This window comes from Dunckerocampus dactyliophorus, chromosome 15 (assembly GCF_027744805.1).
Source record: "Dunckerocampus dactyliophorus isolate RoL2022-P2 chromosome 15, RoL_Ddac_1.1, whole genome shotgun sequence".
Taxonomy (NCBI): domain Eukaryota; kingdom Metazoa; phylum Chordata; class Actinopteri; order Syngnathiformes; family Syngnathidae; genus Dunckerocampus; species Dunckerocampus dactyliophorus.
Window position 1 is genome coordinate 13199411 of NC_072833.1, and position 26318 is coordinate 13225728.

General features: G+C 41.7%; 1 protein-coding gene across 1 annotated transcript in view; it reads right to left on the reverse strand.

Annotated features, from left to right (window-relative positions):
* Window positions 1–5797, reverse strand: part of rbpjb (recombination signal binding protein for immunoglobulin kappa J region b) — a 42599-nt gene extending 36802 nt beyond the window's left edge. Inside the window, exon 1 of the mRNA XM_054800937.1 lies at window positions 5601–5797. Within this exon, the coding sequence (XP_054656912.1) occupies window positions 5601–5620 (20 nt within the window). The 5' untranslated portion in view covers window positions 5621–5797. The remainder of the gene's footprint in view (window positions 1–5600) is intronic.
* Window positions 5798–26318: the final 20521 nt, after the last annotated feature.

The window sequence follows — 26318 nt, forward strand, 5'->3', positions numbered from 1 at the left end:
AACATGTCTAACATGTGATGCACTTAAAACTGCATCATCCTGCAGTGAATGTTACATCTACAAGAAAGAAAACCAGCTTAGTGCAAACACCGATAACTTCATATAAACAACCTCTAGCAAGCAAGTCTGACCGGGCCAAAGCAGTAACACATGGTATTGGAGTTTTTATAGCCACAAGATTACGTCCATAATCAGCTGTTGAGAGCGCTGGCTTTAAGTACAGTCATGGAAAAAATGATTAGATCACGTTCATTTTAATGCCTGATACAACTAAAGTTACCTTTGTTTGGACAAATATAACAATGACAACAAAAATACCTCATAAGACTGAAATTGTTTGGCAGTACAATGCTACAGCTATTCAAGTAAGAACTTGAGTGATTTTGATTATTATCAAGAAAACCATGGAAGTTGCTAGAGATCAGCTCTTAAATTCAACACTTATGATCTATATTTGTTATCATCATTATATTTGTCCAAACAAATATACCTTTAGTTGTACCAGGCATTGGATCAATAAACTGAAGAAACAAGTGTGGTCTAATCACTTTTCCCATGACTGTAAATGATTGTAGTTCTTGAACCTCGCTACGTCGCCACTTCAGCCATAAAGTTATACCAGCACTTTATGAAAAAGCTAAAAGTGATGTTGTCAACGAACTATCACGTGTCCGCTATATCACTTACGACAGATGGTTGGACTTGACGCGCAACAGAGAGATATTTAACTGTAACTGTCCATTACATTTCACCACGATGTTTAAATAATTGTTTAAATACAACAGTTTATTTTATTATTGTTTTTCTATTATTTTCAATTCATTTGAAATATCACCCAAATGGGTCGCTTTTAAATAAATTTTTTTTAAAAAAAGCATTTTAACTCATTTTGTTCTGCTTTTTTTGTACCAAAAATTAACCAAACCGAGCACTTCAAGAAACTGAGCCGAAGCGAAATTATATTTTGGTGTACCGTTACACCCCTAGTAAGTATCCCATAAACGTGATAGCCACTTCCCCGTGGGACAAAGAACAACGCCGAACTAACTGCATTGCTTGTTTGTTTTAAAAACAAAATGTCACTTTGGTTAAAAGTCACATTTGGAGTCCAACGACAAGAAGGTAGGTGGATTATTCTAGCCAGACAACTAGTAGGCTTCCGCCAGTGACAGCTAGGCAATGGCTGTAAAGAAAGACGCAAGAAAAGTTGAACACCAAAAGGTTTGACAAGGAAGTGATCAAACATGCTGGCATCAATTGGCGCATCCTGTGTCAATTGAAACCATTGAGGTTGTACAGACTAATGTTCATTCTCGTGGCAACACAGGACCAAGTGTGTCACTTGTCGGCTCAATGTCGCATTCATGTCATGTTTGTGTTGTCATGATGTGAATTGTCATGTCGCCGCCGCATGGCGATCGGTTTTTGTGATCAGCTTTGAAAGGCGTTTACCGGCATATGCCGATCACATGTTTTTTATGGAAATCGTCTGATACTAATCGGTGCCCCGTCGATCGGAGCATCCCTATTTATTATGTTACACTCAGCGACACTGAGCACAATAATGTCAACACTATTAGCGGGTGCTATGTTACAATGGCCCAGAAATCCCATAACTGCACAGAGGAACATAGCTCATATGTATTTTTAACACCAACATTCAATAATGATTCATATCACAATGCAAACAAAAGTGATACAAATTTTTTTTATACAGCACAGGGTTTCCGCTAGGATTTTTTGAAGCTGTGGTGGTGGGTTGCATGGGACGATGGACTACCACCGCTGTGTTGTGCCGCTGCTGCGTCTGCAATTTTATTTTTGAAATGACAAATAGGATTTTTTTAGGTGTTATTTATTTATTAACTTATTTATTAAAAATTTTTTCAACAACTAGCAGAACATGAACGGAGAACGTTGCAAACCTGTTAATTTAATGGCACAAGCACTGCCAACATTTAAATTGCACTTTATTTACAAAGCACGTCTCCACTCAGTGTGCTCCTTTGTCATTAAATACAGGCGTCATGTTTGACTAGAACACTTAAAAAAATACTAGGAGGTGAAGCAAATATTCTTTGGTGAGCCAGTGCGAGCATATGAGCTACCTGTTGGAGACCCCTGTGATAACATCACTGTCCAAAGCTGTAGACACTATAGTATAGTATAGTAGTACTTTATTAATCCCACAGCAGGGAAATTCATCTGTTACAGCAGCAAGCAAGATACACAAGTAAAGAATGCATAGTGACATAGTGAATACAAAATGGTTCAGGTGTACAGGTGTACTACATGTCTGTTGCACAACTTCGAAACACAAATAGTGTTTAAGACAAGCCATCAGTATTATAATGATAACAAGAGAGCAAGATTGTCAAGTAACACTTTACGAAAGTAAGTTGTGATGATGATCAATGACTGATGTATCCCATGAACGTTATTGCCCGTTGTAGCTCCGAGCTAGCTAGATGCCGCCAACCAGGCATGTGAACAAAAATGACAGAAAGTGGATGAGATTGAAACGTGAGCGATCACACATGCTGGCATAGATAGTCTTAGCACGTCGTCAATTGACAGCACATTTTACGGGCTATTGTTCATTCTCCTGATAAAAAGAAACAAAGTGAAAGTCGACACAAGACGTGTCACGTATCTGGTCACACATACGTAAGTGCTGGCACGGCAGACAGGCGATTCCGGTGCATGCTTATCACAATATCACAATTTTCAAACTAATTGTGGTCAATATTTGCGCAAGTAATAAGCTATATATGCATTCATACAATATATTACTTTAAATTGTTTTCAAGTATGACGGCTTTTATTTTGTTGTGGCATACCGCCACAATCAATTGCATGTAGCGGAAACAATGCAGCAAACAGCAATTAAGTGTTGAATTTGATTTTCTATAGAGCGCTATGTCACAACAGAGGTAATTTAAGGATACCTGTCATATGGAACTGGTCTATACATTACTCTTTTATTAAACAAACTAAGTAGCCTTATCTTATTTATACGGCAGCATGACATTTCTGTCTACATGGTTGGACTTGCAATTTCTTATCTGCTTTCTGTATCGCTTGCTAAGAAGCAATCGGATTAATTGAATGCCATGTCTGTAGTTTGAGTTTGTGGATTATTTTGGAGTCTATCGCTTTGCATTCTGAAAGTTAGTGAAATATAACGGTGGAGGACGTATTGCAATACAGTCAGCTACACTGCGACAACCACCACCCAACCAACCCACAAGTGCGCAACACACACACACACACACAAACACAAGCTGTGCATGCGCATTAGGAGCGATCACATTAATTTAATAATATCTTGATTTTGACTTGGAAGACTTTCTATGATGAAACTTTGATAAATTTAACTCTGAAGGAGCAATCGCATTACATACAGTATGTGGGCATGTTTGTGTCTATGCCCCACCTCCCAACCAAAAGCTGGGGGAAACACTGCAATGCCACCAAATAGGACATGTACACATTTAAATTGTTTTTTTCCCAACACACGACACATGTTCCCCACAAATGCGAAGACAGTAGCTTAAGAGGCCATCTCTTTCTTGAATGTTAGCCACCTCTACTCACACAGCCAGTCAGAGTTATCATCTGGACAGGTGGCCCACCACGCAGACCTGACCCCCGTGCCCTTTAACATGCTCCCCCATCCCTCTGCCTCCTCCCCCTTTAACTGAAATCACATCAGGTCTGCTGGAAAGCCCAAAACACACACACACGCACACAGATGGTCTTCTACTACGAAGACACACTTATTCATCAAGACTTGCAAATGTCCATAACCCACTGAGCTGTGTGTGGGAAATACTAACTAAAACATGCGTATATTAATATATATACTGTACACTCGTGTCGTGTCGCGTTATGTTTCGTGGTTACGACTCCCATAAATTACTTATACACCTAGTTTCGACCGTAAATGCGAGACTCACTCAAGAACTAGTTGTGTGCGCACAGCGGAATAATACGTAGTCACGCGTGGCTACACTGACGAAGGGCAAAGCTGCCGTCGTAAAACACGTCGTAGGAACGGAAGTCATTCGTCACCTCCTGTATATCATGCAAAGACTTGGCAAGCCAAAAATATGACACTGCTTTGACTTTTGGGATATTTTTCCACTGATTAACCGCATGAAGATAAAAGCATTAGAAGCCACAACAGAAGTATCACTGATGTGTTATCTGGTGGCAATTACAGAGCATGCTTTGAGCATAATGAATTCTTTGAAAAATGGGAGAACGTAATGATCTCTGGGGTAAAAATTGGAAATTGAACTCTGAGAAAGAGATTTAAACACTTGTGGATTTGTCCTTGGAAGCACTCTACATTTGTGCTATTATCTAGCAGGGTTCACATTGGAACTGTAATGATCAACACAACCCCTTTGTTGAAAAGACCGAGCTATGTTTAACTAAATACAGTAGTTACACATACCTGGCTTTTTTCCCCCCAACAAAGGGGTTGTGTTGATCACTACAGTTCACTGAAGTTGTCAGAAAAGCCACCTCCTTGAAGCATATCTCCGGGAACCTTTTTGACATCTTTGTTACATTTCAGCTAGTGGAAAAAAGAAAAAAAATCCTATGATCCGGACGATTGTGGTGTATGTGACCCGGAAGACGTCATGTTGTTTTGATTGTGTGAGGTCACTGGACAAAGTACTTGTCACAAACATGGTCCAATCCAGGCGCAACATTATGCACATGCTTAACTGAGGGCTTTACTTGGTCTGCTGACAAAATACAAGTGTGAACATAAACCTTAAGTGAGCTCCAAGTATCTATTTTAAATTTTTGGTCCGCATCAGAGTAACGGACTACAAGTGTGAGTGCATCAGTCTCGATTCACGTTTGGTCAGGTCCTTTTGGTCCTGGACTGCATTCACACTTGACCAAACCAAGCGTGCTAACTGACTCTAGTCCATTTTATCGGACAAAAAATGTCAAGTGTGATTGCACCCTTGAAATGTGGTTTTATGAGACAGCACGTGTTGTGTGCAGAGTGACCAATTGCGTTGTCACGTTATTAACAAGTTGTACAAAATACAAGCTCAAACTATTTATGTCAACTCGTATGATTTTGGTTAAAGAACAAAACTCCCCAGTTGACAAAGCAGCAACGTGTTTCACTAGTACACTGCTAGCCGGCGTCCATTATCGGACAGCTAGCCAGGTCTAAGTAGCAACTCACTGCCGGGCGAGGTGAGGAAGCACATTTCGGAAACACGTATAAAAGCAAGGATGTTGTGGCGACACATGGACAATATCTTAAAGGTATTGCGTGAATTTGTTTTTGGTTTGAATCGCTGGCTAGCAAACATGCTAACAGCTCGCCGTGGTCCGAAGAAGAAGAGCAGTGAAGTGAGGCTAAGCTAGCTGACTAAACACTGCAGCAACAGTCAGTAAGTGCTAAATGCAAAGGACAAACACACATTATAACAACGAAATGACTTGTTGTGGTAAACGAAGTGCCCACCAAACTGGGCAGAGAGCCGGCTAAGAACACACAAATGCGGACTTGTATTCAGGCAACTCCGCTCCCCACAACAACCAGCCCCGAATATCAGACTCACCCTGTCACAACAGGCGCCATCTTCCACAAACTCTCACCAAAACTCCAATACTCGCGATATCCTTTTCTCTTCCCACAGCCCCAACAATCCGTCGAGGCAACCGAGGCCGAATGGAGGTGCGGGGACCAGGGAGACGGAGAAAGGGGGTGGGTGAGGAAGACGGCGGGCAGGGGAGGCGGCTAGCAGAGACAGGAGAGAGAGAGAGAGAGAGAGAGAGAGCGAGAGAGAGAGAACAGGGCAGACGCCACAACAACAGGCGTGGGAAACTTCACTGATCGCGCGAGGCTTGGAAAACTCTCACAATAGGCGAGCACAGTGGGAGCGCCCACTCTCGCGAGACTTGCTGTGAAGCGGCGAAGTTGTTGATCGAGACTATTCCCACGTGTATACCGGCATAAATCACACGGCCAGGAAATCATCGGTTTCCCGAGCCTGGGATGTATTTTCTATGACCGCAACCTTTGTGTTTCACAACAGCAGACAAGCTTGACAGGTTATGATTGAAATGATATGATTCATTAAAAAAACAGTTTTACAATTGGGGGCCGGGGGGTCTGCAAAGCAAACACATTTCCCTCGGGTAACGTTGCACTTCCTTTTGAAAATGTGGAAACAATAGCGTGAACCAGGCCAACGATACTGGAAATGTTGGTATCATCAGATACCAAGTAAATACAGGACCAGTAATGCAGACAGATACGTTTACTTGAATAATTTTGTGATTTTTGGCTTTAATTTGTGGATCATAATTATAATCAGAATGAAACATGGGACAAGAATTTTGGCAAACAAAAAATACACCTGTATTTTTTATCAACAAATGCATTTGTGAACAATTTAGCAAATAAGTACTACCCTTGGTATCGATACAATCAATATTTGGAGAGATCCATCCACTCCTTCAGATCCAGCAGCAATCCATCCAAATATCAGTTGTTTCAACAGTGTATTTTTTGGTTTATGTAAAAAATGTATGCAAAAATGTTGCCTCGGTTCACGCACATTTCTTGGATAGCGTACAATATGGGCCACATGTTGTCGTGTCATTAATACACTGCGTGAGTCCAACTATGTTCATAAAGTATTTTTTATAACAAAACCTTTTTTAGCAACTGGAAACAAGAACTGAAAGTAATTGTCCCGCAGCTCTGTCGGCCATCTATGACATCATCAGCGGTTGACTTCGTAGTTCTTCGCTAACTAACACAGTTTCTTCACATGTCTCTTTTTCTTATTGATCACGGCTACAAAATAACCCAAAACAGAGCCAAACAAAGTTGCGAGTGCCAGCATTTTGGTAAAGAAGGTGAGAAACACTTGAATTGAAGACATAACTAGTAGCAGAAAAAAAACCTGATTGGGTTAGAGTACATTTTGGTTTGAGTTGGACCTTTGATGCTAAACGAGGTTCCACTCTAATAGCACAATTAATCTTATTTTTGCGCTGTATTTTGTGGTCCGAACGTCGGATGAGTGGTTAGCATGTTGGCTGCATAGTCAGGAGAATGAGGGTTTGAATCTCTGTTTGGGCATCTCTGCGTGGTGATTACATGTTCTCCCCGTGTGTGCATGGGTTTTCTCCAGGTACTTCCTCCCACATGCATGATGGGTAATTGTAGATTCTAAATTGTCCATAGGTGTGAATTTCAGTGTGAATGTTTGTTTGTCGATATGATATGACTTTCTACAGCCCCTGTAATGTCTTTAATGTAAGTGTGACATCATTATTCTTTCTAATCGGACAATAAAATACAGAGAAATGTCATTCGGGAGGCACTTGCAGTGCTCCAACCTGATGGGGTGAAGGTGTATGTGAGTTGGAAGGTGCTTGTCACTGCTGCTCTACCATAGAAGATGACAGTCCAACTTTTTTTTGGACAGCACCAGCACCAGCTGGAGAGCAAGTCAAATGCAAAATATTTTATGCTCTGCTGAATGAATGAATGAATGAATGAATTTGACTGCCAAGTGGGAGTATTATATATCCAAGCTCACCAGGAGGTTATCAGACTTTTACAACAAAGTATCAGAGCTTTTCCTGGAGAAGGATACAGTGCATGTATTTCATATCCAAATAAAAGATAAGAACACAAATGTTTTTCAGTAAATTAGAAAAATAATAAAATGGACTAAGAAGTAAAAAAAACAATTTGAAAACATTTGTTTCAAAAAACATGACTTATTCTCTTCTTTTTCTTGTTATCCTCTTAATGACCAACCTGTATTAACATTAAAAAAAACTCCATAGGACTCAGTGCTTTATCAGCCATGAACCTCAACCCCCCGCCTCCCACCCTAAGTCAGCTAGGATAGGGTCCAGCTTACCCGTAACCCTAATGAAGACAAAGGGCATAGAAAATGGATGGATGCATGGGCTTTATTTTGCTCAAACAATAATATGTAATAAAAGGGAATAGTTTGTATTATTTTGTTGATATTGTGACATTGGCTTATATTGTTGTATACATATTCTGTTAAAATAAGTTTCACAATAAAAATATTGTGTATTGTTTGCCAAAGTCTTTGTTCTGTATTATATTGCAATTATACACATGATCAAAAAATAAAGACAAAATCATTCAATGACCTTGAAAAATTTCAAGTAAAACATATTGGTGTCTGGAATGCTGGTCCTGTATTGACTTGGTATGGAATCAATACCTAAATGTGCGGTATCGCCCACCCCTAGCATGAACATGTGAATGAGCCATACAGGCCAGATTAGTGCATTGCCATCACATTGGGGAGTCCCATGACCAGCCAAACTGCAGTGAAAGTACAAGGGGGGGTATTATTCAAAATGACCACCTTTGTAACGGGGGCATATAGGCTTTAAGGGTGGCTTTCTACCTTAAAGTGCATTCCTCAGTGGTTTAAGTGATATATCTGTCCCACAACAAACAAGTCAAGTCCTTCTTGTTTATCTGGGAGGGGTCAGGAAGTCGTAAACCTTCATGTAGGTCCTTACCCCCCCTTTTTATTTTTACTTAGTTGTCCCGACAGCCCTCATTTGAATCTGTTTGCCATCTTTGTTCATCTTGCCACTGATTTGAAGTGGGAGTTTTCCCCACTTCAAAGTAAACACTTGGAGACCACACTCAATGCTCTCGTTCGTGACGCGTGCGTGTGTGTGTGTGAGTATGAGTGTGTGAACTGTATGTGGCCAGACAGCAACTGCATTAGAGTGTTTTTTTTTATACGCACTTTAACCAAACACAATTAAAACTCTTTTCCAAAACAAGAATCTACTTTATCCAACGGAAATAGTTTTGTTTATTTGGAACATGCTTATTAACAAAGTTACATGCAAGTACATCACGTTTACACTTTCACAATTCAACATGTCTAAAAAGAAGTAAAAAGAAGCTTACTTCATCAAACCCCTTCTCTGATTAACCAACTAAATCCACCTCAATACCACCACTGTCACGTCACAGTTATACAAACCATCAATACAAATATGCAATATAACAATGTGTGGCAATAGTGTGGATTTCACTTGGCTATGCAGCTATCTAACAAATCCATATATATAGAAATATAAGTGATCGCACTATACACTATAGACCTGGAGTGTCCCGGAGGCCACTTGCGACTCGTGGCTTGTTTTTTATTGGCCCGCAGTACAATGTAGAAAAAAATGTTTTAAAAAAGTAATGTAATTAATGAAATAAATGAGTTCCCGCCATTAACACACTATTTTTGATGCCCCTAATATACATATTGTAAATGTCATTGTTTAATAGATTGGAGTGTAAAATATATATAAAAACATGTAATATACATGTATATGTGTATTAAATGACAAAATACACTAATTATAGCACAATATAGCCTCAATGAGAGTGCACGGCTTGACGGTGCCTGTAAATTTGGCACCCAGCCAGATGTAACAAGCATAAATTCGGGTTCATACAACTCCAAACCTCCACACTACAACATTATCTGGAGCAGCTCAGATTCAATATTTGTTTAAAACGTGACAAAAACATAAAACCTTTAAATGAAATCCATCTACTCATCAGAGACGTCAATTTCTCCTACTCATTGTGTGTGGATTTTGTGTGTGAAGCCAAGTGACTTGCACAGTTTTGCTCTGATCAACCAATGAGAGGATGGAAAAATGCTGATGTTACTACAGCTAGCTGTCCCTATGAGGTGAATATGAAATCTGAATGGCTAAAGAAACAGCCCCATTGCTAACAGTGTGTATGTGACATTGGCCAGTACTACTTATTCTGAAGGCCCTGGGAAAATTAGATTAACATGGCAACACGTAGAAGCTAAAATCTGATTGGACAAAAAACTGCTAACAAAGCACAAACATCATTATGATCTTATTGATGAATGGCAATTAATTTACTGAAGAGGAAAATGAGTGGAAAAGGTAAAAGAAAAAAATGTGTCCAATTTCCATCACTATGAGGAAAAAGAAACCATTTTTCCAAAAAACTTTTTTCAGACAGGAACCATCAGTTTCTTTCCAAGTAGGGAAACACAAAGACACAGTAAAATTGGAGCTAAATGGAAAATATATGTAAGCTTTAGTGATTTATCAGCAACATGGCTGGAGTTAAACACCCACAACGCTCATGAAGGACACTCATGCACGGAAGTTTGGAGATTTTACTCCAGGTTGTCATTTTGAGAGTGTCTGGCTCTGGGAAACCATCTTTTCTTCTACTTTCTCTTCTGACCACTCACTCACTCTGATCCTGAGCTTCTGAAGGGTCACATCTCATTCTCTCATTAGAAGCAAATAAATACATTTTGACAGAGTCTGCCGATTGGAGTAATGGAGACTTATGCTACAAGCCTCTATCCGGTCTACAAATCCACACCCGCTGATTGCTTAAGCTGCTGTCTCAGAGCAAGAGATAGTGACAGAAGCCTCACCCCCGCATCACACGACCATGTTTAACCTCTCATCACATGTATTGTCCTCCCACACACAACGCAATGTGACAAATAGAAAGGTTGAACTGTCAAAGAGTGACGCAACTCTATACTCTCATCATTGTGTTCTTTTGCATGTTGAGCTGACATTGTGAGCCAAAATACAGTAAGTGCTGTCTCTTAACTGGCACGCGTCTGTACTTACACGTACTGTAGTCTTTTGAGTGCTTAAGTTAGTTCATAAACATGCAGTGCACTTCCAGTGCCCCGATGTTGCACTCAATATGGTCAAAATGGTGAGTGCGCAGTGCTGGACACTTACCACCCTCAATAGTAGCCATCATGGCTACGTAGTGGAAGGGGTGGAACTACTGAAATTTTCCAACATAAAATGGAGAGACGAAGAAGAAGTGAGTAAACGTAAGTAAACATTGCGATCAATGTTTCCAGTAAGTGTGCAAAAACATAGTCTATTTGGGACAGCATTACACTAAGGAACGAAATGCACTGTGTCTCAATTCGTGCACTTCCGTACTTACACTGAACCTTTTAAGTGCATGAGTGCGTTCATACACCTTCACCTTGGTTATATGGTTACGTGGAAGGGGTTACCACTACCAAACAAAAAGTGACAGTCTCATTTGAAGCAGAGCGTACAAGCAAGTGACAAGTCCTAATAAAATAATTTCTAATTATCATGAAATCGAGAAGTCGGGAAAAAAATCGGCAATCCAAATATTGGTGATAATGCTTTGTTGAGTGGTTGCAACTCACCATTAAAAAGGAGAGACAAAGAAGAACAAGCAGGTGAGGTTTGCAATCGTCATTTCCGGTAAGTGCGCAACAACAATGGATTTGGGACAGCAGTGAACTCTCAAGAACTAAGTATAATGTGTACACAGCAATCTTATTGATGTGTACTGACAAATGTATTCCATTTGAGACACAGCCAATGAGTAGGAAAATTATGGAGGGTGATGTGCACTGTGGTGATTACCATCTCCTGGACACAAAGTCATTTGATTCAGCGGTGAGCGAGTGCTGAAACTTCCAGAAATGAGTGAGACATCCTCAAGCCGAGTCAAAGCGAGAAGCAGGGGGGCTGCCAGCAGAGAGAAGTGGGTCGGGAGACACTGGGTCAAACGTTGCAGACTGCACAGCAGACAGACGTGGATGTTAGCGCCAAGCAAATAAGAGACATCAGCACCCAGCATCTCAAATTGAAAAAGTCACAAATGAATCAACGTGGCTGCTGTGAGTGGACTACAGGGGAGGATGAGTCACAGAGCGACACACCATGATGCAAGGACATCACAGACAATGAGCAAAATATGCAGACAGTTGGTGGGGGGAGGGGGGGGCTGTTTTGCAAGCTCCTCAACGAGGCCAATCAGAGGAAAGAGATGTTTCCCCTTTCTTGGCCTGCTACAGTTCACGGTGAGTTCAAAGTGCAAGAAAAGACTACTACACAGGCGCTGCAGTGACGGAAAATAGGACATGATTGATATGCCGCTGACTACCTGGAGAAACACAATCCAGCACTTTATGGCCGCCATAAAGCTTTTACAATCCTGATGACTGATACCACTACCAAATTTTATTAATCATTCTTTCAGTCATGGCTGCATGTTTGGGAATTGTGCAGGATCATAAATGCATTAGTGCGATGCTTATCCACAGGTCATACAAGCACAGATAGACCACCATGTTGGAAGCTGTGCCAGCATTGCATCATATGGCCATGTCACATCATCCGGACTCTCTGCTTCTTGATTCCATTTCATAATAAGAGACTGCTCAGACTTGGCGGACTGTATTGTCGCCACCGTTTTAGCTCTGCTCTCTACGGGGTAATTTAGTTTGAATACAGAAAGCAGACCTCTGATGGCAATATGTGAAAAACATTATGTCAAATTGTAAAAACAGACTTGATTTATGCCTGAACATGTGACACAGAGGGATATTTGACATCCCCAATATGAAACACCTTGGATACACTGACTTTTACGAGAAAAGGCCTGGGGTTGTTTCAATTTGTGCACTTATGTGCCTTCACTTCAATAAGTACACTATGTACACTGTGTACTTAGTTACTGAGGTAGTGAATTTTGACAGTGGAGAACTGTCCCAAATTCATTACAGTCGCTGTGCACTTACTAGAAATGACAATCGTAATATCTATCAGCTTCTTCTTCTTGTCTCCTTTTTAATTGTAAATTGCAACCTCCCGATTTAGTCAATCACCTTCCACTGTATAGGCAAGATAGTGACTACTTAGGATTGCTAGAGTCCTTGGCTGTGTCTCAAATGGAATACATCAGCCAGTACACTTCAGTACAGTATGTGCACTAAGTACACTGTGTACTTAGCTACTGAGGACACATATTTGGACAGCGTCGTGCTGTCCCAAATCCATGGCTTATGTTGCGCTCTTACTGGAAATGACGACACAATATTTAATTGCGTCCTCTCCTTCTTCTCCCCTCCTTTTTAATTGTAAATTTAAACCACTCGAATTAGTCCCTTCCGTTCTCCTACGTAGCCAAGACGGCAATGAATGTGGGTAGTTTGGTTCGATTGCTGCACCGTGTTGAGTGCAACATCCTGGTACTTCTAGAATGCACTTGTGCACTTGCAACGGATGCCAACCATTTACATTTTGTTCACTTCCTGTGTGTCAACATTTTCTAATCAAAGAGAAAATAATGGATAATTTGCAGCAATGGATAGATGGCTTATGGAGGAATGAAAGAAAAAGAAAAAGGTGTTGAAAAAAAATACGAATAAGCAAAATCTGAGTAAAAAGGGGGATTTAAAAAACAAAACTACTGAGAATACATAGAATTAATGACAAATATAAGATAACATAATACAAGATATTGTATTGTATACTGATCGATATAGATACTGAAAATGTTTGAGAGAAAAACGCACAATTCATAAATAAATGCTGGATATAGATTAAGCAGTGATGAAGGAAAGAGAAGAAAGATGGAGAGGCATTAAGCAAATAGGTGTTTAAAATGTTTTTAAAAATCACAGTACAGTCGTCCCTCGCCACTTCACGGTTCAAATTTCGCGGGTCAGTCTATCACGGTTTTTCAAAATAAATAAATTAATAAATGATCGCAATTTTGTGGTTGACTACAGCCTATTATTATTTTTTTAAAGTGCATATTTAAGCAAATCTTACATATTCTTGGCCTAAATTACACATTTCCAAGCATAAAAATGGCTAAATTAAAAAAATACAAATATAAGGCTTTCAAAGACACATTTAAAGATGTGATCAAGCGCGGTCACTAGGTGTATGTAATGTTACTTTGGTGGGACAATAGCACCGCAGGAAGTACGCTGTCCAGAAAAAACAAGAAGGAACTCTCCCAATGCTAACGCGTGTCTGTTATGTTATGTCTAATATGTCCTACTTTCTGTTATTATGTCTACTATCCTGGGTAATACAAGTGTAAAGGTTACTATAAGCTTGTTTCATTTCTAGAGGGCTGTAATAATATTAAAAACCGTATTTAGAAGGTTGTAAACAGATTTTCTATGCTCTAAATATGAAAATAATCAATTTATATATGAATATTATGTTTCATTTATAAATAAGGAATCCTACTTTGCGGAAATTCACTCATCATTACATTACATGCATACATATCATTATAAGACTAATAAAACAGAAACAAATAGTTAAAATAAACATAATGACCAAAAAAATACTGGCGTAAAACTTTTCAGAGCTTTGCTCAAACATTGTCAAATCTCGCACCTGTCATCATGAGGACAGCCGATGAAAATGTAGCTTTTTCACGTAAGGTGTTGTTAGCATTTTTGGCAGAAACATACAGCCAGTGTCGGGCCGTGCATTTGGTAGGTGTGCCTTCAGTGGGGACTTAACTGACTTAATCCACGTCTTAATACCACCACTATCACGTGGCAATTATACAAACCATCAATAATACACAAAAAATAAATACAACAAGGCGTGGCATTACAGAGGGACAGGTGTCTCGTGTATTGGGGATGAATACCATTAATACCACAGCACGAAACCCAGTTAACCCTTTATCTTCGAATATATTGGAGCAGATACACCTGATTTACATTTCTGCTCGTAACTTTCAGCATTACCAGCGGAAGCTGCCTATAAATTTGGCGCTCAGCCAAATGTAACAAGTGTCAGACAACGACAAACTTCTACACTACAACATCATCTGGAGCAGTTCAGAATCAATATTTATCTAAAACCATGACAAAAACATCAAACATTCAAATAAAATGCATCCTGCACACCAGAGAGGCTGATTACTGATAGCCAAACTTCATCCTCCGTTCCAGATCGCTTCAGACTATAGTTTCACTCTGATCAACCAATCAAAGGACGGAAAAAGACTGAAATAATTGTGGGCCAGAAAGCTGACCCAGTGAGGCGAATCTGAAATCTGATCTGAAATCTGGTTTAAAAACAACCTCATTGCTAATGGCGTGTAAGTGACATTGGCCAGCAATACTGATTCTGAAGGCCCTGGGTAGATTATATTAAAATGGCAACATATAGATGCTGAAATCTGATGGGACAAATAAATCTAACAGACACGTGCACCACTGGAAGCAGTACAGCCAAGAGATGCACTACGAAATGAATATAATGGACTGTTGAGAATAAATTAATACAGTTTTATGAAACTAATACTAGAATTTACAGCAAGTTGTAAATGTAGATCAGTGCTTATGATAGTTGTGTAAGAAGACCTTGCGGCCCCTGATGGCCCACCACTCGTCTTTTGCCTCTGTATTTGCTGTCCGACCGGGACAAAAATGTCAGTAAGACAAGTGGAAGCAGAATAGGAAGATAATAACAATTGAATCTAATAACAATTCTAATAACATTAAAAGAACAGTGTCTTTTCTTTCAAACAAAAGCACATGGTACTGAACATGTTGTGCGCATGTGTTTCTGTGTGTGCGCGTGCGGGTGTGTGAAAAAAAATACTCAAGCGAACCTAATTAATGCCCACTCCCTCTTTCTGCGCACACTCAACATTGGAAGAACAACTCTGGAGAGGTGAGCCAGACACACACACACACACTTTGGCCAAGTGACTGCACCGCTGAGGCTGTGACCCTTCGTGGCCCTGGCCTCCTCCACCGACCAGGCTGTCTGTCTGGGGGCCGAGTGAGGGGGAGGCCGGTGGGGCAGGGAGGGGGTGGCTGCAGGAAGGGGACTAGTGATTAAGGTGGGGGATAGGGCGTGCCCCTGACCCTCTGTCCCATTCTTGGCAGGGGGGAGAAAAAGAGGGAGGAAGGTCTTGCTGATATTTGTGACACAGCCCCACCCACAGAGCAGATAGTAGACATCCATACTGCTTACTTTGCAGCCAGTGTACTTATAAATGGTAATCATGTTTTCATGTTTTGTGTGGAGAAGACCTCAACCATGGATTGCAGTGAAATCTGACACAGAAGTGTGCGCCCCCGAGGGTGTGTGTCCTAATTACATTGTTGATTCCCCCCCCACCCCACCCCACCCCCCCACCCCCTCAGGGTTTACAGTGAGGTTTATGTCACTTTGAGATCCTTCCTCGATCAGGGATGTCCAAAGTGCAGTGCAGGGGCCATTTTTCAGCAGCTGTGACCACAGATGTAGATAACCACCATCAGTGTGTGATTGTAGAGTGAATAAATAATAGGTTTTCACTTTGGAGCACTTTGGGTATCTTGAAAGGCGTATTATAAATCCAATCCATTATTATTAGTAGTATTACTCGGTAAACAAATACTTGGCAATCGGGAGTCATGGCTTGCCAAGAAGAAGGCAGAGCTTGAAAACCCTCTTCAGTCATTAGTCACCTGCTTGAGAACACTTTCGCCTTCCCGGTGAAATACGTAAACAGATAAAGACAAGTCAATAAGATGTACGCAGTGTGCCGCCATTGCTCAGTAGAGATGACTAAAACTCAAATAATCAGTCGCTTTTCAAAGTGTTGTGTTGCCCTTGCTGTAGATCAGGGTTGTCCAATGTGCAGCTCGGGGGCCATTTTTGCATTGCAGCTAGTTTTTTATTGGCTCTCTGCATATTCTGAAAATAAGACAAATTCCTTATTAGATATTGTACTAATTTGCACATTTACATTTGCACAAGCTAATTGTTTGTAGGCACATGCAAGTGAAATTTGAATGTCGACTACGAATCTGCTTTGGGATGCACGGGAGGTGGGGGTGTGGGGCGGTGGTTATGCACGCCACGAGCGCTCCTCCGCAAGCGAGCGAGTGAGAGGCCGGATAAAAGGAGCAGTGAGTGAGCGGGTGAACACGGGCAGGCCAGGAAATGGGGTGGCGGGCGTTCAGCGGGGGGACGCTTTAGAAACGCAGGTGCCTTAATTGTCCCCACCATAAAGCCTCGGCCAGTGGGCAAACCTGTGAATGAGTGTGTGCTAAAAGGAGGCATGAATGTGCTGCACGTGAATAAATGAATGGGTGAATAAACATGTGCCTGGAGGAAGAGGGTGTGTGTGTGTTTTTTTAGGGGGGGGGGTTAAGTAATAAAGATGTGTGATGTATGAGATAAAGAAGACGCAATCAATGGTTGGCAAGGGAGAAACGAAGGTACGTGATAAGGGCTGTGTTTCAATTTGAACTTTTGAACTTAGGCACTGAAACTGCTAAGCACAAGTATGGAAGTGCACAGATTAGGACACAGCCTGTGTCTCAAATGGAATACTTTCACCAGTACACTTCAGTATGTATACTATGTACACTTCATACTAGAAGTGCGCAAATTGAAACACGGGCAAGGCTTTACTAGTGGGTGGGGGGTGGTTAAGGCTTGGGGGGGCGTTTTTAGGTAGACAATGTGACATGGCACACGCTATTAATTCTGGCTCAGCAGAGAGACCCTGCCTCACCATCTGCTCAAGGTCAGGGGGCGTTTGCTGGGGTTGGCGTCACATCACATCACAACACCCCCACCCTCCCACCCCACCTCTCCACATATACACACACACACACACGCACACACAATCAGAGTACCCCCCTCCCTTCAGTCTTCGCCTGGCAGACACCCGGTCAGGCTTGTGCACATTTCCATAAAACAATTGCCAGCCAACCTGTTCCCGTGTAGGGTGGGCGGGGCTAAGAAGGGAGCGGAACACTGGCTTGCCGCCGCCTACCCCTGCACCGCCCCCCCTCCCACCCCACTAAACAATGGGCTGTCAGATGAAAAGGACCATGGTGAACTTGATATACATTACAAAAGAGTCACACCAGCGTCGGCCTGGGGCCCGGCCTCACCGAGCTGCGCTTGAATTTGAGCTTGGCGTTCATTTGCTTCTTTGAAATTTGCACACACACACGCACACACTGCAATAACCACCCCCCCCCCTTCACAGCCCCCAACAATATGACATACTGTATGCAGACATTCGCGTGTCAAGTTGACACTGATGTTAATGAAGCTGCAGGAAGCCTGAACTGGAGCTACCAACAAGATTAACATGGTTGTCGTGGTTAGGGATGGCCAGATGGATCCAAATATCAATAGTATCGGTACCAAGGTTAGTATCCTTATCGGATCAATATTCGTGTGATGAAATAGATATTTTTCAGTTCTCTTCTATGTTTATTTTCACAAACGTCTGTGTATTTTTGTTGTGTTGTTCATATTGTTACATTGTTGAAATACAACCCTCCCGTTTTCCTCGGGAAACTCCTGTATTTTGCCCTTCTTTCCCGCCACTCTCCTGTTTAAATACTTTCCCCTAGCATATATACAGTATACAGTATAAAAGTTCTTGGACACGGGAAGGCTTTGGGGGGGAAAAAGCCAAAGGATTGGAATGTTGAGAGCCAACTATATATTTTTTGCTTTTGTTGAATTATTTTGTTCTATTGACTTTATTTTGCGCAAACAATTGTATGTAATAAAAGGGAATCAGGATTTAATTGTATAATTTTGTTGTTGTTGATCAACAAATTAAAGGCAAAATCAGTCCATGGTGGAGTCATATGGAACATCCTTCTGGGTTTCCTTTCTAAACATGATGAAACCCTCCGCCTGGCACATGACGTCTGGCCCAGCTGCTCTTTAGGAAGCAGTTTGCGTGCGAAAGAGATGCAGGGTCCCTAATTCTCCTGCTGCTTAAATTTGGGGATTAGCCCTAAAACAAAAGAAGATCAAACGACGGCACACCATTTCCTGCCCTGCGCTCGCCGTCTATCCGCTCATCCGTCCCTAGCCGCCAGCAGCACTTTTATCTGAAGACTCTTCTGATCAGAGCTTCTGACCTCCTGTGTGCATTTTTTTAAATGTGTGATTGTCAAGCATGCGTGCAAGGCGTTCAAGTCTCCCCTCCCTGCCCCCACCCTAACCCCCTTAGCTAAATCCCTTAATCTGTTCTCGGACACGTCTGGAGGACAAAACAAACAAATAGGATCCCCCCCCGACCCCCCCACTACCTTCCCATCTCTGGACATGACAGGAAGGAGAGGGTGGCATTAACACTCCCAAGGTTAATGAAGTGAGCGCGAACAGGATTCAAATCAAGCGACATCTTCTCTTCTTTCTGACAAATACGTTCCAGAAAACACAGGCTGTGTATTAATTGCCACACTTCTGTGCATAAAATTTGTATTTTGACTGCATAAGTGCGGTCATACCAGGGAGTATGGCAAAATACAGTGCACTGTCAGTACCTGGATGTTGCACTCAACACAGTCAAAATCAAAGGTGTCCAAACTTTTTCCTCCGAGGGCCTCATACTGAAAATCAAAAGCTGCAGGGGTCCACTTTGACATTTTTATGTATTTTATAATCTTGTAAAATGGCTACAAAAAACCTTTATATATATTTAAAGACGTAGCGTACAATTTGCCTTTTTGCTCTATTTTTCCCATTTTTGCTGAGTTTTTTTGGTTTCATTTTATTTCTACAACTTACCACAGGCCAATAAAACACAAGCTGCGGGCCGTAAATGGCCCCCGGGCCGCATTTTTGGACACCCATGGTCAAAATGGTGAGTGCGCAGTGCTGGATACTTACCATCTTAAATAGTCGCCATCTTGGCTACACAGTGGAAGGGGAGTGACTAACAAGATTGGTTGCAATTCATTTTTAAAAAGGAGAGCGAAAGAAAAAGAAGATGGTACACATTGCTACCGTCATTTCGAGTAAGTGGGCAACGACAGTTGTGGATTTGGGACAGCACTACAGTGTCAAAATTCACACACCCAGGAACTAAGTACACAGTGTACACAGTGTACTTATTTAAGTGTACTGTGGAGTATTTTATTTGGGACACAGCAACAATGTCATGTTGAATAAATCCTTAGTGTCGATTCCTCACAAATGTGTCCGTGTGTCCTGGGAAGAAGGGTGGCAAAGTCGTGTCCTCATTGGTCAAAGTTGAAAGGTCAGAAGATGAATGTGGTGCAGCGTCATTAGCAGCAGCTGGTACACCCGCAAAAAGGAAGTCGAGAACGGAAAAAAAAAAAACATGCGACCGCACATCCAGAAGCTAATCCGCTCCAATGACAGTAAAATATTGGTTGACATTGACAACGTGACACCAGCCAAAAGCCAGAATATATTTATATCTATTTATACGTGCAAACGTCTGACCTCCATCCGGCCTCGCCCTCTCCTTCCCCGGCGGCTCCTGCCTATTAAGCAACCTTATTACCTTTAAATGAGAACCATCTTTTTCTTTCCGCTCTTCTTCCTCTTTCTCTCAGCTCCCTGGATGATGTCACCACCGAGGTTTTTTTCAAGAGTGGTGAGCTCATTGGATCGGACCACAACAGGAGCTGGCATCCATGTGTCAGAGCGTCATTGACCTGTAGCACAAAGCACGTGTGGAGTACGACTCTCCGCTCACGGGCTCCTCTGGAAGCATATTTGCTTACCCCCAATAGTAAACAAATGTAAATAAACAATACAAATAAACAATATTTTTCACTAACACCTTTGATAATGATGCAGCATTTGCATTGGATTCAATTCCAACGTGCAGGTGTACCTAATGCTACGTCCTGTGAGTGTTTAAAAGCAGGTGGTGGCCCTTTGTATAAAACAGAGCCGTCCAAAGGGTGGCCCACGGGCAAGTTTTCGAGCTACAACTTGTTTTTGGTTGGTCAACAACATAAAATGAGTTCATTTTACATGAGATATACTGGTACAGTATATGGTGGTCGACAGGGGGAAACACGCAGTAACGTCCAAAAGCCCCAAGCACAGAAATGATCCAAAACTAACAACACTTAAACACCATAAAATAGATACGCCAGGAAAATGCTGCAATCACAAAACCAGACTTGTGCCAGACTTGAAGGATATCCCTCTTTAAAGACTTGAGCTGGATGACCTGAAGTTGACAAATGAAAATGTATATTTTTCTTTATTTCTTTTTGATACAGTTGGCTGTAAAAGAAAAAAAAAATTGGTTGCTCTATAATACTATACAATATTTCATCTTAAGTCTCTAAAGACGGATATCCCTCAGGTCTGGCACCCCTGGTGCAGTGGAACCTCAGTTAGCGTGTCTTTTGTTTAACGTTAAATATGTGCAAAAATGTTGCCTCGGTTTGCATGCATTCTCCGGTTAGCATATATTATAGCGCACGTCTTGTTGTGCTATTAAAACACTGTGTGAGTCTATCAGTAGTTTATCAGTAACATCCTTCCTTGTTAGCATCCTATTAGCTTAGCGACAAAAATGGCAACCGGAACGTTACGTCACCCATCATTGTCATCAGCAGTTGACTCTCGAAAATGTTAACACAAACACATTTTTATAGTTTTACAATTATAGTGTTACATGCATAAGACAATTCCAAATGCATATGAATGATGAATGAAAGGGATAAATGAACATTTAAGGTTACTTGTACCTTCAACGAAGACGATTGTTCACAAAGACACGATGTGGCAGCGAGACACCACACTGACACCATCTTCCTGTTTTGTTATTTTTTTTATTCAATAGTGTTTCTCACCTTCTTTATCAATTGCTGGCACTTGCAACTTTCTTTGGCTCCATTTTGGGTTACAGTATTGAGGTGAGAAACACTATTGAATTCAAGAAACAACTCATGTCACAACAGGTTGATCTTGTTGCCACATCGTGTCTTTGGGGACAGATACATCAAGAATCATGTCTTGAAGGTTGAATGTTCATTTATCCCTTTCATTCATCATTTCTATGTATTTATATGAATTTCAAATTGTTTGCTGCATGTCAAACTATAATTATAAAAAAACATGTTTTGTGTTAAAATTTGTGGTTTTCTGGAACAGATTAATTGGATTTACATGATTTCTTATGGTAAAAATATGGTTATTATGGTTAGCATCCGTTTTAGTTAGAGTTAGGCCCTCTGGAACGAACTTACGTTTTGTTCCGTCATCTTGCAGCATTTATCTCATGTAGTAGGTTTTGGGGTTTGTGTGTTTTTGGCTTTTGCAGCCTTTTTTTGTAAGTTGCAAAAAGGCTTGCAGAAATGCTCCTCTATGCTGCTTAATGAGGCTAATTGTTTTGGGGAAAACGGGAGACATACAGTATCTGTTAGCGTGCATGTTAAGAGCTCACATCTGCGTGCCTGGATCTGTGTTTGTGCGAGTTCATGTGCGTGTGTGTGTGATTGGGGGGGTGGGGGGGTCATTCTGGGCAGTGCTCCAGACTGCTAAGAAGAAAAGTAGTGAGTTTCACCACAGGGGGTGGGTCTGGGCCTGGTGCCAATAAGACGTGCATACACATATTCTATAGCAGGCAATGCTCGCTGATGATGCAGAGGTCCTGAACAGGAAGCACAGATGAGAAGAGAAGGGAGGAAGAGCACACTGATAGGTTGGAGACACAAAGTCAAGCTGATAAATGAGAGCAAAATAAGAGAGCGCAAGGTGTGCGTGTGTGGAGCTGTGGGGCAGTCCAGAGTGGAAACAAGAGGGGGGTGTCATTGAGGGAGGAACAGGCTTTAGTGGAGAAATGGATAAGAAGAAATAGGAGACAAATGGAAGACACCCTGTGCAACCCTGGTGGCCAACTACAAGAAATATCTGACCTCTTTGCTTGCCTACAAGGCTTTCTCTACCGAGTACGAAGCCACGTTTTGCATACCGATACTTACATATTCCCTTTATTCAAATGCAAATTAATTTATAACTTTATTGAACGTTAGTTTTTTAACATTATCTCCGTTACAATTAATGGCCAAAAAAAAAATTGAAATGTTCATATGTTTGTAAGAGAGTACACAAAATCAGCAGGGGCTCAAATACTTGAGATATTAAAAATAATATTAAATATTATTTAATATTAAATAATACTTTCTCCACTGTATTATTGTACCCATGAAACCATATAAATATGTTTGTATGTCTTTCTCCCTATCATTATTTCACACCATTGCCCCTGCATTTGAGTTGTATGCATTTTTTATCAACAAACCGATGGATGACTCACTTGGACGACAGAAATCATGTAAAAAAAACTACTGTACGATTACGTATTGTTGCATATATACAGTAAATGCAATTGCAGTACTGTACACATATGCAGCTAATAAAGAACAAATACATTTAGCCATTATTATAAGGAAGTAATAAAGTGGCACTTCGGTTTTTGTTACTAATCTGTTCCAAAAAATCCATCTAAAACAAAATTGTATAAAAATGAAACTATTTTTCCCATAGGAAACAAAGTAAATGCAATTACTCTGTTCTAGACGCAAATGTTAATGATGATTTAACGTTTCTTGATTGAAGACTGTTGTTGGTGAGGACCGGAGAAAGAAGAGGGGAGGAGAGAGATGACACCTTCGTACTTTGCTATGACGAATTTCTTTAATTCAACAGTCTTTCTCACCTTCTTCATCCAAGTGCTGGCACTTATTTTGCAGCTGTATTCAATTACTGTTACACTTATGGTGCAACTGTGTTAGTTAGCGTCGCTGCGGTAGAACTCCAGAGTCAACCACCAAATCAATGTGCCTTACATGATACTCCAGTATTGTGGAAACCGGCACAACAAGGGATACTGCGGATCGGATGTGGCCCACGAGCCTCGAGTTGTTCTTGTTCTTGAAATAAAGCTCTCAAGAACTATTTTCACTGTTTCTTTCAATGCACCGAGACTGAATACTTCCTGATGTTGTTATTCTTTTCGCATAAAATAAGAGCACGTATCACAACAACAGGGATACCTTGGCGTGAACTCACAACAAGGTCATGACTATTTCCGGCGCTTTCCAACGCTTTTGTTCCGTTGTTGTTGCTGCGTTCTGTCGTCCTTTAACACTGCAGACATACAGAGGGAGGAGAAAAACAAGTAGACTCACGGAGAGAAAGAAAGAAAGACAGAAAGACAGAAAGAAAGAAAGAAAGAAAGAAAGAAAGAAAGAAAGAAAGAAAGAAAGAAAGAAAGCTGGTCTGTGTTGGTGCCGGAGAGGTATAAGGTTTCCTCAGACTTGTTTTCCTGACTTGCTCCTTCACTCTGTTACACACATACACACACACTCACACTCACACACACACACACACACACACACACACACACACACACTCACACACACACTGCACGACATATCCAAAAAAGATGGAGCCTTTTGGATAACTGAGCCTAGATCCCTTGGGCTATTCCCAAACAGACGCTCCGGTTACACCATCACGATCCAGAATTCCTCAGTGTTGGTCTATTGGGTTTACTTAGGCAGATGCTTTTCTCCGCCCCCAAAGTGCTGCGCAGCCACCCCAGGACCACCTCACCTCTGCTGTCTGCAGCCTCCTCGCATCCAAATATTGTTGGGAGTCGCACACAGAACACATTTACACCTGACTTCAATCGCCACGTTTACATGCACACAATATTCCTGTATTAACCAGTTTTATTAACCTGTTTTGCAGGCAGTTTGGTCTGGTGACTGGCGGCAGGGGGTCGAAATTGCCAATTAAAATCATTCATAAACCCTGCGTCCACACCGAGAAGATGTCACATTATTCCTCATGGATTCCCCATGTTGTCCTGAGTTCTCTATTCGGTATAACTACTTCCATGTTCCCTTTTTGTTTGCTATTAGATTCCAAGTATTGACTAGTTTTTGTATGTTATGTTACGTCTTTTTTAGTCTTTTGTAACGGGCAGTTTCTGGTCTCTACTTTTTTCTATTGTTTCTCAGGTGTATTCCTGGACTGCCTTGTTGCTCTGTATCTATTTTTAACTTTCATAGAATCTGCTCTTATGGACACTCTGAGTTTTACTTGCGGCTTTGGCCAGAGCCCTAATAAAAATAGGTGAAAACAATAGGTGAAAACAATTCGCCGTGGCAACGCTTGTCATTTTGATGGTACACCTGCAAAGCGTCAAGATTAGTTTGCGCACAGTTTGCGTTCTGTTTATGCACAAGTTATGCTCTTGGCACGCAATTCGTCACCGAAAATGGTGCACACGCACAAAAAAAATGGCACAAAATGCCACGCCACCGCACAACTTATTTACAAGTCAAGTGCTGTTTACATCTAGTGTATGACATGACACGTACGGGTGACACACGTTGCTCCCGCGTGGGTATGGTGCCACCAGTTTGTGACATTATTTGGTGACGCCATGCTATAGCATGCATCACCCCTAGCTAGCTTCATTAATTCCTCTGTTCACAAGGGACCTACAAAATGATGAACTCCAGAGAAGAAGCTCTCAGTGATGAAAAGAAAAGGCGTCTATATTATCTCACAGCTGCAGTACTATTGTGGAGTTGGACGAGGGAGAAATATCCCTTCCGACTCTTCTTCTGTCTTGGTTTCTTGCCTGGGCTCTTCTTCAAGTCCAGGCACTGCTGGCCTTGCTCTCCCTCTGGCTGTCTTCTTGGGAGGCATCTTGTAGCAGTATTGTTCGCCGACGACTTCGGAAACGCTGGGACGAGGCACGCTTTTACGCGCTGCCAAGTGACGCGCTTTGATACGCACCGCCTGCATTGTTTGCGAAAAGGTTGCGCAATGTGCACAACTAGTTCACGCAAGTGACACGAACGCACAGTTTACGCATACTTCACACGTGTTTACAACAAGTGCACTCACTGGCATACAAAATTGCATACCATTGCGGGGACAAAATTGTCAATGTGGCTTAAATTGACGATTGCTTCCATCTCCCTCTTTGCTCCGCCCCCTGTCACCAGACCGAGCTGCCTTTAAAACAGAGCAGAAAACAGGGCCTGACCAAATTAGGAGTTTGTCTCAAAAATTGTCAAGATACTGACTGTATTCTGGTTGCATCATGCATCGTTGCAATGCATCATTTCCTCCACATTCCTGAGGGCTGGATGACATTGTAGCGCATTAAATGAGGAATGAAGAAGATTGAGTTGAGCAGAAGTGAGCTCAGCTGAGTGGAAATGGAAGTCTTCTTGCGGCGAGGGAGCGTTCCAAGCAGCACTCTAGGTAGCGGAAGGCAGTCAGACTAGCACTAAAGTGCATTTGGAAGTCCAGAAGCCACAAGTACACGTTTGGTTTTCCTTCTCCCTTGTCTTCCCCTTTTGCCCCCAAGCCAGACCGCCATCTTTGCGTCCAAATGATTCATTCAGCCATCCGCCCGCTAAAGAAACATTTCAACATTCCCACCACGTTCCCTGGCACACGTGCACACCTTGACGTTCTTGAGCGCAAACCAAATCCTGCATCTTTTTCCTTCAGCCCAAAGGTAGGGTCTGACCCTGAGATTCCCACACACATCGTCGCACTTCCTACACTGACCTGAGATGACATCATGTAACCTCCTTAGCGCCATCCTCCTGTTAAGCAGGACACAATCATGGGGGTGATTGGGCAGG